We start from the raw sequence: 14,380 nt of genomic DNA, 5'->3' as shown, positions 1-14,380 counted from the left end.
CAAGCAGCAGCTGGTCAGAAGCTGTCTTTGCTTGTCAGTATCGTTGCTGTTGCCTGGCCAGGTTCAAAGTCTACAGTAATACCAAATCATGTGAATAAACTGTTTAGTATATAAGCATGTGTTTGTTTTATGTATTTTTGTTTTTACCCCTAACAGCAGCTGAGACAAAAAAATAAGCAGCAAGCCAAGATAGAAGCAACGCAGAAACTGGAGCAAGTTAAAAGTGAGCAGCAACAGCAACTGCAGCAGCAGCAGTCCAGCGGTCAGTCGGGCAGCGATTCTCCCAACAGCGGGAATCAGAGTCCTCTGACTCCCCAACCAAGCAATGGAAACACGTCCCCAGCACAAGAGACGATGCCCAAAGATGGATTTGCGATACCGCAGCCTCCTGGCACTCCTACAGCATCGTCCTCTAATGATGTCTTTCTTAGACCCCAAGCCCCACCTCCTACACCTACACGGATGCCAGTGCAAGAGCCCTTTTCCCAGGCTCAGCCTGCACAACCACAGTCCCCACAGATGTTTTCTCCTGGGGCATCAAACTCAAGGCCATCATCCCCATGGGATCCATACGCCAAAATGGTTGGAACACCTAGGCCACCTGCAGTGGGGCCAAATCCCCCCCGGAGGAAGTCCATCGACCCCTGCACTCCTCCACCAGCCGGAACCAGACTGGGAGCTGAGCAGCAGGAAAGGAACAGGCCTTCTCCTGCTCACGAGTCTTTTGGATCTCCGTCTTCTATCAATAACGATCCCTACACAAAGCCTCCAGACACCCCCAGGCCAGTCCTATCTGCAGATCTGTTTGCAAAGCCCATGGGGCCACCAAGGACAGTTGGTAGTGCAGAGCAATCTGGGAAACTTCCACTTGGATCCACAGCCGGCGGTGATACATTTGCTAGGCCAGGTCTTCCAGCTGAAGTTTACCAAAGGATGCAGATGTCCCATAGCAGGATGATCCTGTCAGATCCGTACACCAGGCCTCTGCTGACTCCCATTCCCGGAAGTAACGAGTCTGGTTCAGTCTCCTTGTTTAAAGCCCCAATGCCTCCCTCACAGTCACTGCAAGACCCCTACCCTGGTATGTCTTCAACTCTCCGGCACATGTCAACGGATCCATACCAACATCCTGTGCTCACGCCAAGGCCAGCAGATGGATTTTCCCAAAACCAGATGAATGACCATTTTGCCCAGCCCCCACTAACTCCTCGTCCCGCGATGAACGATAACTTTTCACACCCTCCCAGGAGGAGCCGCCAGTCCCAGAGGGACCCCTTTTCACAGCCTGGACCCATAGCAAGACCACCATCTCAGGATCTATACGCTCAGGAACCTTTAACTCCTGGGCCTGCTCCTTTGCAGTCTGCAGATCCCTATTCTCAACCCCCTTCTACCCCCAGACCTGGGATGGGAGAGAGGTTTGCACAGTCTCCAGTCCATCAGAGGAATTCTGATCCCTATGCACAGCCACCAGGCACCCAGAGACCAGTAATGAACGACCCCTATTCCCAGCCACCGGGAACCCCGAGACCAGTAATGAACGACCCCTATTCCCAGCCACCGGGAACCCCGAGACCAGTAATGAACGACCCCTATTCCCAGCCACCGGGAACCCCGAGACCTGTAATGAACGACCCCTATTCCCAGCCACCGGGAACCCCGAGACCTGTAATGAACGACCCCTATTCCCAGCCACCGGGAACCCCGAGACCAGTAATGAACGACCCCTATTCCCAGCCACCGGGAACCCCGAGACCAGTAATGAACGACCCCTACTCCCAGCCACCGGGAACCCCGAGACCAGTAATGAACGACCCCTATTCCCAGCCACCGGGAACCCCGAGACCAGTAATGAACGACCCCTATTCCCAGCCACCGGGAACCCCGAGACCAGTAATGAACGACCCCTATTCCCAGCCACCGGGAACCCCGAGACCAGTAATGAACGACCCCTATTCCCAGCCACCGGGAACCCCGAGACCAGTAATGAACGACCCCTATTCCCAGCCACCGGGAACCCCGAGACCAGTAATGAACGACCCCTATTCCCAGCCACCGGGAACCCCGAGACCAGTAATGAACGACCCCTATTCCCAGCCACCGGGAACCCCGAGACCAGTAATGAACGACCCCTATTTCCAGCCACCGGGAACTCCGAGACCAGTAATGAACGACCACTATTCCCAGCCACCAGGCACACCAAGGCCCGGGACCTCGGAAAACATTAACAGACCAGTGGTCACAAGGCCTGGGTTGATGCCAAATCAAGGTCCTTTCTCGCCAGCACCCCAGAACAGAGCTGCAGGCACACAGGAGACATTTGTGCACCCGTCAGACCCGTGCTCTCAAACTTCAAAACTGTCTGGAATGACCGAAGAACCCTTCACTCAGCTGAACCAAACATCTATTCATGATCTGTGTGAGCAGCCTCCAATGACCCCTCAGTCGCAGTCTGGTGGTGTATTTGATGATGGATGTCTGGCTCGCGATATTACAGAGCAGCACTTAACAGGAAAGGAGGGGAACTTTGGAGTTTCTTCAACCCTAAATATGCCAGGTTCAGTGGCAGCAGGAGTGGCCAGTGAAGCACAGAACAATATGCATATATCACAAGGAGACACCGAAGAGAAGCTGAGACAGGTGAGAGTTCTGTAAAGTGAGACACATAACCACAAGACTGGGTCATGTAGAGCTTTTTATTATTATTTAATTTGTTTTGATAAACGAACACTATTGTGATGATGAAAATGTTTTTTGAACACTATTGCAGCGGTTTAAAATGATCTACCTCGATTGATGCCATCTAATGCCTTGCTATTTATTGGAACTCTGCTTGTTCCCTTGTTTAATGCTGAGTGGGCTTTGTTTTTTATCTTAGTGTTTCGTTGGCTGTGTTGAGATTACTAAATCTTAATTCTTGGTCTCTAGAACAAACCACTAATTTCACAACTCCTGTTTTGTACTGTCTGATATCACAGTATTCGTGATTGTGGTTCTGCCATTTGTATAAAATAACTTGGAAATGTAATGTATAGATGTTTTATTTTGTACCCCCCAGTATTTGTTCATAGTGGGGTAAAATACAAATAATAATGCACGCTGATTCACATTTCAGCAATGTTCTTATTGTTTCAGCGGCTCAGGTTACGGGAAATAATTCTGAGACAGCAGCAGCAAAAGATTGCTGTCCGTCAAGAGAAAGGCCTGCAGGACCCTGCACTGTCTGCAGCACCAGGAACTCCTCGACACTGGTCACAGGAAGACCCAAACCGTCCCAACGAGCTGTTCAACAGACCCCCTCCTCCTTACCCCGGGACAATCAGGGGGCCGCTGATTCCACCAGGAGCTCAGAGGTTTCCAGGACCTTTCCCCAATGATCCCCGAGGATCCTTTCCCAGAGATAGACTGTTTAATAGACCCCCGTTTACAGGAGATGTTACCGGAATGGGCATGAGACCAAGGTATGATAGTCGGGATAAAATTTAATTTTGAGAAGAAAAACATAACGGTTGCTAACAAAATACATTTCACAAGCAGCAGATCAGGGATTAGCTTAGATCTGCTCTAAATATTCATGTCATTTTCCATACTCTCTTTTAATTTCTCTCTTTAATCCAACCTATTTTTCAAAGCTAACTGTGTCTTTACCCAATTCAGGTTTGGATTCCCACACAGTGGACAGGGTCCTATTCCTAGTCAAGAACGATTTCTCAGCCCCTCACATCAAATGCAAGGCTCAATGCCAGGCTTTCCACAGCAACTGAGGAGATCTTTATCTGTGGACCTCCCACGACCTATGGGCAATCCAATTGGACTCCCCCAGCATTTTCCTCCTAGGGGCATGCAGATGCAACAACACAATATCATGGGGCAGCCCTTCATAGAACTACGGCACAGGGCTCCTGAAAGCAGGCTGAGGCTTCAATTTAGACCTTCTCTCATGATACAAGAAAATGTTATGGATCCATCTTCCCAGAGAACTGGAGGGTTTATGACTGGACAGGAGATGGGGTTTCCTGGAAATCAGGGCTCAAGACTAATGGAACCAATGATGAATCAGCATCCAGGAATGGTCAGCCATGCGCAGATGTCTACCAGCTTTGAACATATTCCCCAGAACCAGATGCAAGCGCATACTGGTCATCCACACGCCCCGTTAATGCGTTCTTTGAGTCATCCAGTAACCAGCGAGACATTCTGTGTTGCTCCTTTAGATTATTTTCCTTCGACATCTGCAGAATCCACTGAGGAGCTTCCACTTGCTAGCCAAGATGTAATTGCAGAGAAACTTGACCCTGATGACTCTGCCGTCAAAGATCTGGATGATGTGGAGGTTAAAGACTTGGACGACGAAGATCTTGAAAACCTCAATCTAGACCCAGAGGATGGAAAAGGAGATGATTTGGATCTGGAAACCAATGACCTTCATCTTGATGACTTCTTACGGTCAGGAAAGTTTGATATTATTGCATATACAGATCCTGAACTTGATTTGGGAGACAAGAAGGATATGTTTAATGAAGAACTTGATCTTAGTGACCCAATAGAGGACCACCCAGAGGCTGTAGAGGAACAGAAAACCGAGAGTAAAGATGTAAATACAAATTCTGCTGATGCCTCCCCAAAGAAGGAAGCTACTTCAGGAATTAAATTAAAATTGGAGAAAACACCAGGAAGGTTGCAAGATGTAAAACAGGAGAGCAGCAATTCTAATGAGAACACTGATCCTTCTTCTTCAGAGCATACCATAAAAACTGAAGAGCATGCACATGCCCATCCACCCACTGACGAAGATCAGTCGGAAGAGAGGAATACTAGAAGCCAAGAAAATACTGGAGGCAGCCCAAGCCTGTCGGAGGCATCTGCCCTGTCAAGTACTGGCACCCTGGCTGGTTTGACTCCGTCGCTCCCCAGCTTGCTAACTAAAGATAAAGTTGATAACACTGAGCTTGGGCCTTTAGGTCCTCCAACACAAAGCATGTCACCTGCCCATCAGAAACATATGGGGATGCCCCAAAATCCCAATGCCTTGATGACACCAGGGCAAATGCAAGAATGTGCTGCAAACCCCAATCTATCGATGGATGAAATAATGGACCACACCTTCTCCCAGGGAGCACCGCCACCAGTCAATCCAAACTTCATTCAGGGACACGATTTTAGTGCTGAGCAGCAGATAGGCCAACATGTCCCCATGGTGAATCAGTCAGAATCCAATGGCATGTTGGACACAGAACAAGCATTGATTTCTCAGGCCTTGAGTCAGCAGAACAGAGAGAGGCCATTGCTCCTTGATGAGCAGCCTCTTCTTTTGCAAGACCTGTTAGATCAGGAGAGACAGGAACAGCAGCAACAGAGACAAATGCAAGCCATGATACGCCAGCGATCCAGCGATTCATTCTTCCCCAACATTGGTAAGCTTCATATATGCAATAAAATGTAATTTTTCCAGGATTAAATACTTGCACAGTGTTTATGATGGTGTTGCCCAGTAAAAGTAAGAGTTTTATTGCCACTTAATTTTTACTTCTGCCCATTTCAATAATACAGACCACATCATGTCCATGTCATATAGTTACAGACCATTCAATTACAGATCCAAGTTGCCTTAGATTGTGCTTCTGAAGTTTCAGTCTGGCTTCCTTTCAGGACAAAGCACAGAGACTTCTTTAGTAAGGGTCCGTAATGACCTCCTTCGGTCTGCTGGTTCAGTCAATTATCTATTTAATTTTACTGGATCTTTCGGCCGCTTTTGCTACTTTAGACCACAGAATCTTATTGGAGCGAATGCATAATCTTACTGGAATGGGAGGCATTGCCTTGGAGTGGATTTGCTCATTTATCACACCGGCACCAATTTGTTTCTTTGGATCATTCATTTTCTGGAACCGGTGATGTGAAGTACGGAGCTCCACAAGGCTCTGTTTAGCACAGATATGCTCCCCCTTGCATCCATCATTGCTAAATACAACTTTTGATTTCACTGCTATGCTGATGACACACACACATACTGTTCATTTCCCACTACATCAGAAGTGTCAGCTGCTGTGCTGTCTCAGTGTGTGAGTGAGATCCAAGCATGGATTCAGATGCTAATGATCTGAAAATGAATCCACAAAAGACAGAGGTGCTGTTGGTTGCCTCCAGGCACAGTTTGGCTAAATTACCTTCTATTTCTGCTCCTTTTGATGGTCATTTTTTGAATCCCTACGAGAGTGTGAAGAATGTGGGCGTTGTAATGGATTCTGAATTGTCTGGTTGCCCACATTTAGTTCAGTAGTTAAGACGTCTTACTTTCAGCTGCGTAATATAGCTAAATTGAGACCAATCTTGTCTGCACATCACTCCTGTTCGCAAGTCACTGCACTGGCTTCCTATTAAATTCAGGATTGATTTTAAGATCCTGCTTCTTAATTATAAAGCCCTTCGTGAATCTGGGCCTTTGTATCTGCAGGATCTGAGTGTACCTTACACTCCCAGCCACACTGTCATCCCTGCTGATCTCTTGGTCATCCCTCGCAGTCACTTAAAATCAGGAGGACAAGCTTTTAGTTGTTGTGCCTCGTCTCTGGAACTCTATTCCAAGTGATATCAGAGCTGCAGCTATAGTTGAATTTGTTAGGTCAGGTTTAAAGACATATCTGTTTTCACGTGCTTGCTGGTAGGCTGGGTTGTTGGGGTCTTGTTCTAAAGCACCCTGGGATGCTTCACTTGAAGAGTGCAGTATAAGAGCACATTTTATTGTATACTATGTTTTTGTTCAGATATTTTTTTTGTTAATAGTATTTCCTGTTCCTCTAATTTTAATTTGTAAAAAAAAAGAAGTCACCAAAAAAACAACTTGCACTTGAAGCTTAGTTTTTTTCACTGTTTATGAAAAATTGCTTTAACATACTGTGTGATTGCAGTCTTCATCTTTTACTCTATTGCTTTTTAGACTTTGATGCCATTACAGATCCAATAATGAAAGCAAAGATGGTAGCTCTGAAAGGAATCAACAAAGTCATGGTTCAGAACAATATGGGGATGCCTTCAATGGTCATGAACAGGTATGGAAAACTAGAAGCACAGTGTCTTAAAACAAGCAAACAGAAATCAAGAACAGCATTAGTAACCTGTCATCGTTCAGGCAGCCCTTCCTGGTAATACACTTGATCATGTGTGTAAATGCAGAAGACAGTTTAGTCAGCTAGTTCCTCAGACCATGGAGACTCTGCACATATTCCTCTGTTTTGTGGGTTGGAAAGTCGACAGTAAAGTTGCAGTTTCCCAGAACTTACTGTGTCTACCATTTTTTCCAGGTTTCAGTTTGTGGGTCAACAAATGCCTGAACCAGAAGTGGGTGAAGGGGTGTCAGTTCCTCAGCAACCCGTTGGACCGGTAACTTCACGTTTTGTTCAGTTTCAGTCAGGTCATGGTAAATTAGCTGTGTTCAGTCTTCCTTTAAGGTGTCTTCATTTTTAAAATGCATTGCAGGATGGCAAGTTAGCACCACAGATGGCAAGGCCTAACCCTCCCAGTTTTGATCCTGGGTTTGTCAGTAAGTATGCAACTTCATACTACCTTTCAAGATATCTTTAAAAATGAAGTAAATGGGCTCCTGAAGGTTAACATAGAAGTGAATAATGGATCATTACATCATTAGCTATGTAGTACATGACATCAAAAGCCTATAAGTGCCCTCAGTGTTTGTTTTCAAATACACTATCCCTTAACAAAAGTGTGTTAAACATACTGGAATGGCACAAACTTTAAACATTTAAAAATAAAATGTGTAGAATTAAAAAAGGGGTGCTTGTTAAGTTTATCATTCAATTACAATCTAGTTTACTAGTATTGAAACAGTAAGGACTACCCAATCCAACTGGATGAATTCTCTACAACTTGCTGTAGTTTCCGAATGTATATCTGTAGGTGTAATAAATTACATTTTGCAGTTTGCTTTTTTATTTTATTTTACCAAGTTCCCCTTGTTTGACATGGTTTTTAAATAAACATTATATCTAAATAGCATTCAGACTACTAATCTTGATTTACTGTGTTGGTCAATATTTTTAGCAATAGTAGTGTGGCCTTCAGGTGAACTTGCTCATTTTAAAGCATGCTGCTCATTCCTCTTAGTAGGCAGGGGTGGTTACAAGGTGTGTTTTGAGAAATGTGGTGCATCTGCAAAGCAAACTGCCTATAATTCCTAACGCTCTTGTTTAATAATTGTGCTGTTTGTTTTTCAGATGATGCCCAGAAGAAGCAGTATGAGGAGTGGCTCCAAGACACACAGCAGCTTCTCCAGATGCAGCAGAAGTTTCTGGAAGAACAAATCGGAGTGCACAGGAAGTCAAAAAAGGCACTCTCAGCCAAGCAGCGCACTGCCAAAAAAGCAGGACGAGAATTCCCTGAAGACGATGCAGAGCAACTCAAGCATGTTACTGAGCAGCAGAGCGTGGTCCAGAAACAGCTCGAGCAGGTAACTTTCCAGCTAGCTGCTGTATACCTACTGTATACTCTTATTCACTAAGACACAACTCCAGCAGGTAACTTTCCAGCTAGCTGCTTCATGCCTACTGTATATGCTTATTCACTAAGACACAACTGCAGCAGGTGACGGTGGGACATTTTTTTCCTGTTGATTTTTCCCTTGAAGTTTACAGTATTAGGTCCTGTTATATGAAAAATACATCTGTCCAAACACTGTGTGTTGTAGATAAGGTACTTCACAATAAATCAGAGTTCATGTATACTTTTGAAATCATTCTACTTCATTGCATTATTATGGCATTTCTTTGTCTTTTTTTTTCTTTGTACCTTTAGATCCGGAAGCAGCAGAAAGAGCATGCTGAACTGATTGAAGAGTATCGGATTAAACAGCAGCAGCAAGGCACAGGGGCGCCTGCACTTATCCAAGGGGTGCATTCCCAAGCACCAATGGTACCCGGAGGTCCTCCACCAGTCATGACCCAACAGAACTTCCCCATATTGGCTCAGCAGATGGAGCAACATCTTGGTCCTGTTCCAGGGCAGCCCACCCCCCCTCGAATGCCCGGTGTGCCAGGTTGGCACCCTGGGGCTCCCGTCCCAATGGCCGGGCTGAGGATGCAGTCTCAATTGCCCTCCCATGTACCTGTGAATCCTGCCCCACCTGCACAGGCTCCTCTGCCAGGGGAGAATGCACCCCAGGCAGTAGCAGCAGCAGAGACCTCCACTGCAGGGAATGGAGCCCATGTGAAATTTGATGACAATAACCCCTTCAGCGAGGGTTTCCAAGAGAGGGAGCGGAAAGAGCGTTTGAGAGAGCAGCAGGAGAGGCAGAGGATCCAGCTCATGCAGGAGGTAGAGAGGCAGAGGGCTCTACAGCAGAGACTGGAGCAGCAGCAGCAGCAGCAACAGCAAGGCATTGTGGGCCCAGAGATGAGCAGAGCCTCCCTTTCCCAAATGCCATACTTCAACTCGGAACTGCCTCATGACTTCATGCAGAGGCTGCAACAGCAGCAGCTGCCTACTCAACAGCAAATGGGTCAAATGTTTCCCCAACAGCAGAGCATGCAGCAAGGCTTTATAAGCCCATCTCCTGGCACCCCGTTCTCGCAGGGCAATGAGCGAAGACACATCGTGGGTAATGGACCATTTGGCCCCCCTGACATGCCTGTTGGTGGGCCCAATTTCCGGCCATTAAACCAGGGAATTCAAGGAGCTAACTTTGTCCAGGGTCAGCCCAGGCCTCCAGCCTTCATACCCGCCATGTCCCATGGCACAGGTGAAGGACCTCCCTTTGGTATGGAACCAGTAACGCCCCTTCCTCCCAGTTACCCAGGCTCGGGCCAGTCTCTCATACAGCTGTACTCGAATATAATCCCTGAGGAGAAAGGGAAAAAGAAAAGGAACAGAAAGAAGAAGAAGAAGGAGGACGATGCAGACTCTGTGAAGGCTCCCTCCACGCCCCATTCAGACCTCACCGCCCCTCTGACTCCGAGCGTCTCGGACACGGCTTCCACGCCCACGAGGATTGTGGCCTACGATTCCTTGACCTACAACAAGGGTGAGCTGGAGACAGCTGAGTTTTTAGCAGGATCCTCCACTCCCAAGTCTGGTGTAAGCCAGCTGCCCACTGAGCTGGAGCGACAGCTGTCGGCAAGCAACAGCAATGGCAACACCACACACCAGCAGGCTGTGGGCCGGCAGTCCAGTATCGGCTCAGAAACAGACCAACAAGTGGAGCCAGCCAAGCTGCTGCATGAGATCAAGCTGGAACAGATGGAAGCCACAGAGTGCCGTGGCCCAAGGGAGTCAAAGGTGGAGGCGTCGGAGATTGTAAAGCTGGAAGGTAAGGAGGGGACTGACCATAGCCCTGCCCACAGTGTGAGTGGAACCGGGGGAAAACTGGAGTCAGGAAATGAGCTGCTGAAACACCTGCTAAAGAACAAAAACACCCCCTCCCTGCTTCCCCAGCAGCGCTCAGAGGAGGAGGAGGAGGAGGAGGAGGGAGCAGCACAGAGCACATTGCTACAGAAGCAAAACAACACTGAAGGGGCTGTGGTAAGTAGCTTCAGATAATCTGACATTTTTGTTTTCCAAACTTACAATTTTGAATAAGAAGCTGTAATTCTGCTGTGTGTAGTCCTTTTGAAAACCTTAAGCCAAATTAGCTGTTTTTTTTTACTTTGTGCAGTTTTAAGAGGAAATAGTACAATACATCTTCACCTATGTATATGTGATTTATGTGTGTGTGTGTGTGTGTGTGTGTGCGCGCGCATTTATTTAGTACAAAAGCTGCTTCCTGGCATGGCGATGGTTCATTTACAACAAGCCCCTGTACTCAAATTGGGGTTTTAATCTTAACATTTACTGTCATACTATAATCTTTCAAGATTCAGACTAACACAGGTTACTTACTCAGTGCTCTTTTGTTTAGGTAAGATGAAGAGAAATTATATTTATTTTATTTTTGGGCTGAAGGAAAAAAAACATTTCTGATAGTTTAAAAGAAATAGGGGGGGGGCACAACTTGCGACTGAGATGATGCAATAAACGTGTAGTATTAAGGTGCAGGGAAAAGCACAGATGAGCAAATGTTAGGATTAAGCTGCAATCTTGTATTTGTTTATTCTGAGATATTATGAGATGTTGGGTATGCCTTCCAGCTGCCCTGTTGTCAAGGTCTTTAGAAGTACTCTGCCATTTTTTAAGATTTCTTTTTCACCCACCGTTTTTTGACACCATACTCAGGCATGCAAGATTAATCGATCAGTTAGTTCTGTAATCGATCACAGGTGTGATTTAATGACGAATCCATGAAAACCCGTACTTCAGTCCTGCATCCACTTTGAGGCAAGGTCAAGCCTATAAATGAGTTGATACTAACTATCCTCTCTCCACCCCTGTAACAGCCAACTGCAGACAACAAAATGCAAGGAAACCTGAACCAGCAAGCGCCTGGGCTGCAGCGCACAGACCAGGAGCAGGACAAGAAGAAACAGCGGAACAAGCGAGCGCCAAAGAGCGGGGAGAAGCCAGCGCCTCGCTCCAAAAAGAGAAAGAAGGATGAGGACGACAGACATGTGCTTTATCCCAACACTGACTCCTTGATGAATCAGCTTAAACAGGTGTGTGTTCAGCACCCACCCCCTGGTGGGTACACTGGAGTACTGAAATGTTAATTCTTGGTGCCATGCTTTGATTTACCATGTACTTCACCATGCGTGCAGAAGAAGGCTTATCCTTTAGAATAAATCTAACGGTTTATAACGGAACTCGTATATCATTTTAACACACAGTTGTTTTGGTTGATTGAGGGGGGATATAATTTAATTAAAGAGTTTATTTAGCTTTGGATTTATTTTTTTTAATTAAAAACACATGTGGTTATGGAAGTGCTTTTCAAAATAACATCCTTTTGAGAATTAATAAAAGATAAGATGATAGAATACCCCATTAAATTACATACATTAAAACAAAGTATTTTTAATCTTACTTTAAAAAGTTGTGACATTTTATTAAGAAAAGAACTTGTATAAAACCGGCTGATACTTTATAGAAATATGTTTTTAATCTTACTTTAAAAGCAGCGAGAGACAAATCGTGGCAGGTCATTCCCTATCTCAGAGGCTCTAGAGCTGAGCGCACTGCACCTGCCTTCTCTCTCTGTATCTGTGCAATACTGAGCAAGCCTAAATTCTGTGATCAGAGAGCCACTACAGGCATAAGGGCTCAGCAAATCTCTTAGATAGAGGAGAGCAATGCCAGTTAAAGCTTTGCAAATTAGAAGCAGGACCTTGTAAATCAATCCTGAACCATACAGGAAGCAATGCTGCTAACACAGGGGTTATGTGTTCACACTTTCTTCTAGTTAAAACTCTGGCAGCAGCATTTTGCACAAGTCGCAATCGAGACGCAACTTGAAATACCAGGTAAAAGGGCATTAAATAGTTAACCCTAGATGTTCTAATTATGTAATTATCATTGTTTTTTTTTTGTTCTCCTAGCAACTCTCTCTCTTGCCTCTAATGGAGCCTCTGATTGGAGTGAACTTTGCTCACTTTCCTCCCTATGGCAGCGGGCGTCTCAGTGGGGAGAACCGGCTCACAGGCACCTTCGGGAGTGCCTCGCTGGATGGGGTCTCGGACTACTACTCTCAGCTCATTTACAAGGTACTGCATCCGGGATTCCTACCCAGCAATCATGAAAAATTCCACATGCTCAAAAACTAAACGTGTGTGTGTGTGTGTGTGTTAATTGACATTTTAGTGAGGGAAATTATTTACTGTTTTTAATTTGCAGAAAATGTCATGTTGCGCAGCTTGGGTATCGGTGTACGTGAGAGGGAAACGTGTTTCCGGTCTGTGAAGAGGATTAGACTGTGGTAGACATGCTGATAAGAGATTTGGCTTTTAAATAAGGAAGCTAAAAACAAGTGTCTCACGCTAGAGCCCTGCAGCGGGACTGGGTTCCTGCGAGACCGTCTCGTGGGACCTGCGGGCATGACTGGGTGGGCAAACATTTCAGATTGCGGTAATTTGCTGGATCAGACTAAATCTCTCATCTTTTTACCAAGAGTAGGCTAATCAGGAATCTTGGTTCTTTAGTTTGAGCTTCTCTTTTGTGCAAGTGTTTAGCTCCCCCGCTCCGAATCCGGGTCAAGTCAGGTCAGAGAATCACAGTCTCGTTGTCGTTCTGTGATGTCACGTGCGCAGACTGTATCAGTTTGCTGTCTGTGTTTTTGGAAAATGACTGATCTAAAACCTGAGGATGTAGAAGTTTTAATTTAAAAAATGAGAGCAGAGTCAAGAAGAAGAAACATGGCAAGTCACATTTTTGGGATACATTTTCAGTTGTAGACAATGGTTCAGAGAACATCCGGAATTTGTAAGTTTGCGACAGGTGTTCAAAAGTTTTACGTTACAGTGGGCACAAGGCTGGTACCAGAGGAATATGCAGTCGTGTGAGCGGGTGGGCAGGCGGGCGTGTGGCTTCCACTGGACAAACCAAATTGATCGACAAATGTGTAAATGCTGCTTGTGCTGCTGTTCAATCATGCGATTTTGTTGCTGGCAAATGTTTCCTTCAATTGACTCAGCATTTAGTTGACACAGCAGCGAAATTTGGAAAATTCAAAGTGAGCAATATGTCGCCCCATCAAACCACAGTTTCAGTGTGAGAGGTGTGTTGCCCCATCCAACCACAGTTTCAATGTGAGCGGTGTGTCACAAGTCACCCAATAGTCCGATGGGGCTTCCTTCGTCTGTGAGACTGATGGAGGATTCCACTGTGGCTGAATTGTAACCGCTGCCTTCTGAACTTGCATCTGTTTGCGCATCCCACTTAGGAGAATTGATGTCAACGAGTACTACTGCAAAATGCCTATTCACATGGTCTGCAGAATTGCAGCTCTGTTACTCGAGGTGTCCAATGAATCCAGTAGATGTTTATTACAAAGTCAGAGTTAGTGGCACCTTTTCCAGCTAGCCTCATGAGTGTAGCTAATGTTCAAACTCGTGTAATTGAGTCCTTCTGGATGCAATTGTAGATTCTATGTTCTGTTACATAGAGTTGGACTCTGCTTGGGAAGGTTGCATGTTTTTCACTCCCCTCCTCTTCTAGCGACCTAGACTAGAAGTGCCCCTGTAGTGATAGGTATGTCATTTCCTCCTGCATTCTTCTCTCGCTGCCAATAAGAATGCGTTCGATTCTGTATCCCTCATGGCCATTTAATGCTATTAATCCTGTTACGGGCACTGGATGAGATATGCAGAGTTCTCATTTTAAAGTGATAAGGGACTGTGAATTCTTGAAATAAATACCCCACCCCCCAAGACACTGCCTATAGTAAGCAAACACTTAACCTTTAGTTGCTAGAATAATTTTTCTGTGAATTGTTTTGTTTCTTTTT

General features: G+C 45.7%; 1 protein-coding gene across 17 annotated transcripts in view; it reads left to right on the top strand.

Annotated features, from left to right (window-relative positions):
* LOC121310091 (histone-lysine N-methyltransferase 2C-like) overlaps positions 1 to 14,380 on the top strand; it is a 138,169-nt gene that overhangs the window by 108,860 nt on the left and 14,929 nt on the right. For 16 of the 17 annotated variants that reach the window (XM_041243395.1, XM_041243350.1, XM_041243387.1 and 13 more), the window contains 10 exons: positions 157 to 2,640; positions 3,136 to 3,461; positions 3,658 to 5,414; positions 6,938 to 7,049; positions 7,302 to 7,380; positions 7,477 to 7,540; positions 8,232 to 8,464; positions 8,809 to 10,530; positions 11,382 to 11,597; positions 12,477 to 12,641. In XM_041243395.1, coding sequence (XP_041099329.1) covers positions 157 to 2,640; positions 3,136 to 3,461; positions 3,658 to 5,414; positions 6,938 to 7,049; positions 7,302 to 7,380; positions 7,477 to 7,540; positions 8,232 to 8,464; positions 8,809 to 10,530; positions 11,382 to 11,597; positions 12,477 to 12,641 — 7,158 coding nt within the window. The remainder of the gene's footprint in view (positions 1 to 156; positions 2,641 to 3,135; positions 3,462 to 3,657; positions 5,415 to 6,937; positions 7,050 to 7,301; positions 7,381 to 7,476; positions 7,541 to 8,231; positions 8,465 to 8,808; positions 10,531 to 11,381; positions 11,598 to 12,476; positions 12,642 to 14,380) is intronic. The other variant, XM_041243369.1, reaches the window with a different exon arrangement.

Source organism: Polyodon spathula, chromosome 3 (genome assembly GCF_017654505.1).
Source record: "Polyodon spathula isolate WHYD16114869_AA chromosome 3, ASM1765450v1, whole genome shotgun sequence".
NCBI classification, from domain to species: domain Eukaryota; kingdom Metazoa; phylum Chordata; class Actinopteri; order Acipenseriformes; family Polyodontidae; genus Polyodon; species Polyodon spathula.
This window is presented reverse-complemented; position numbering and strand designations above follow the sequence as displayed.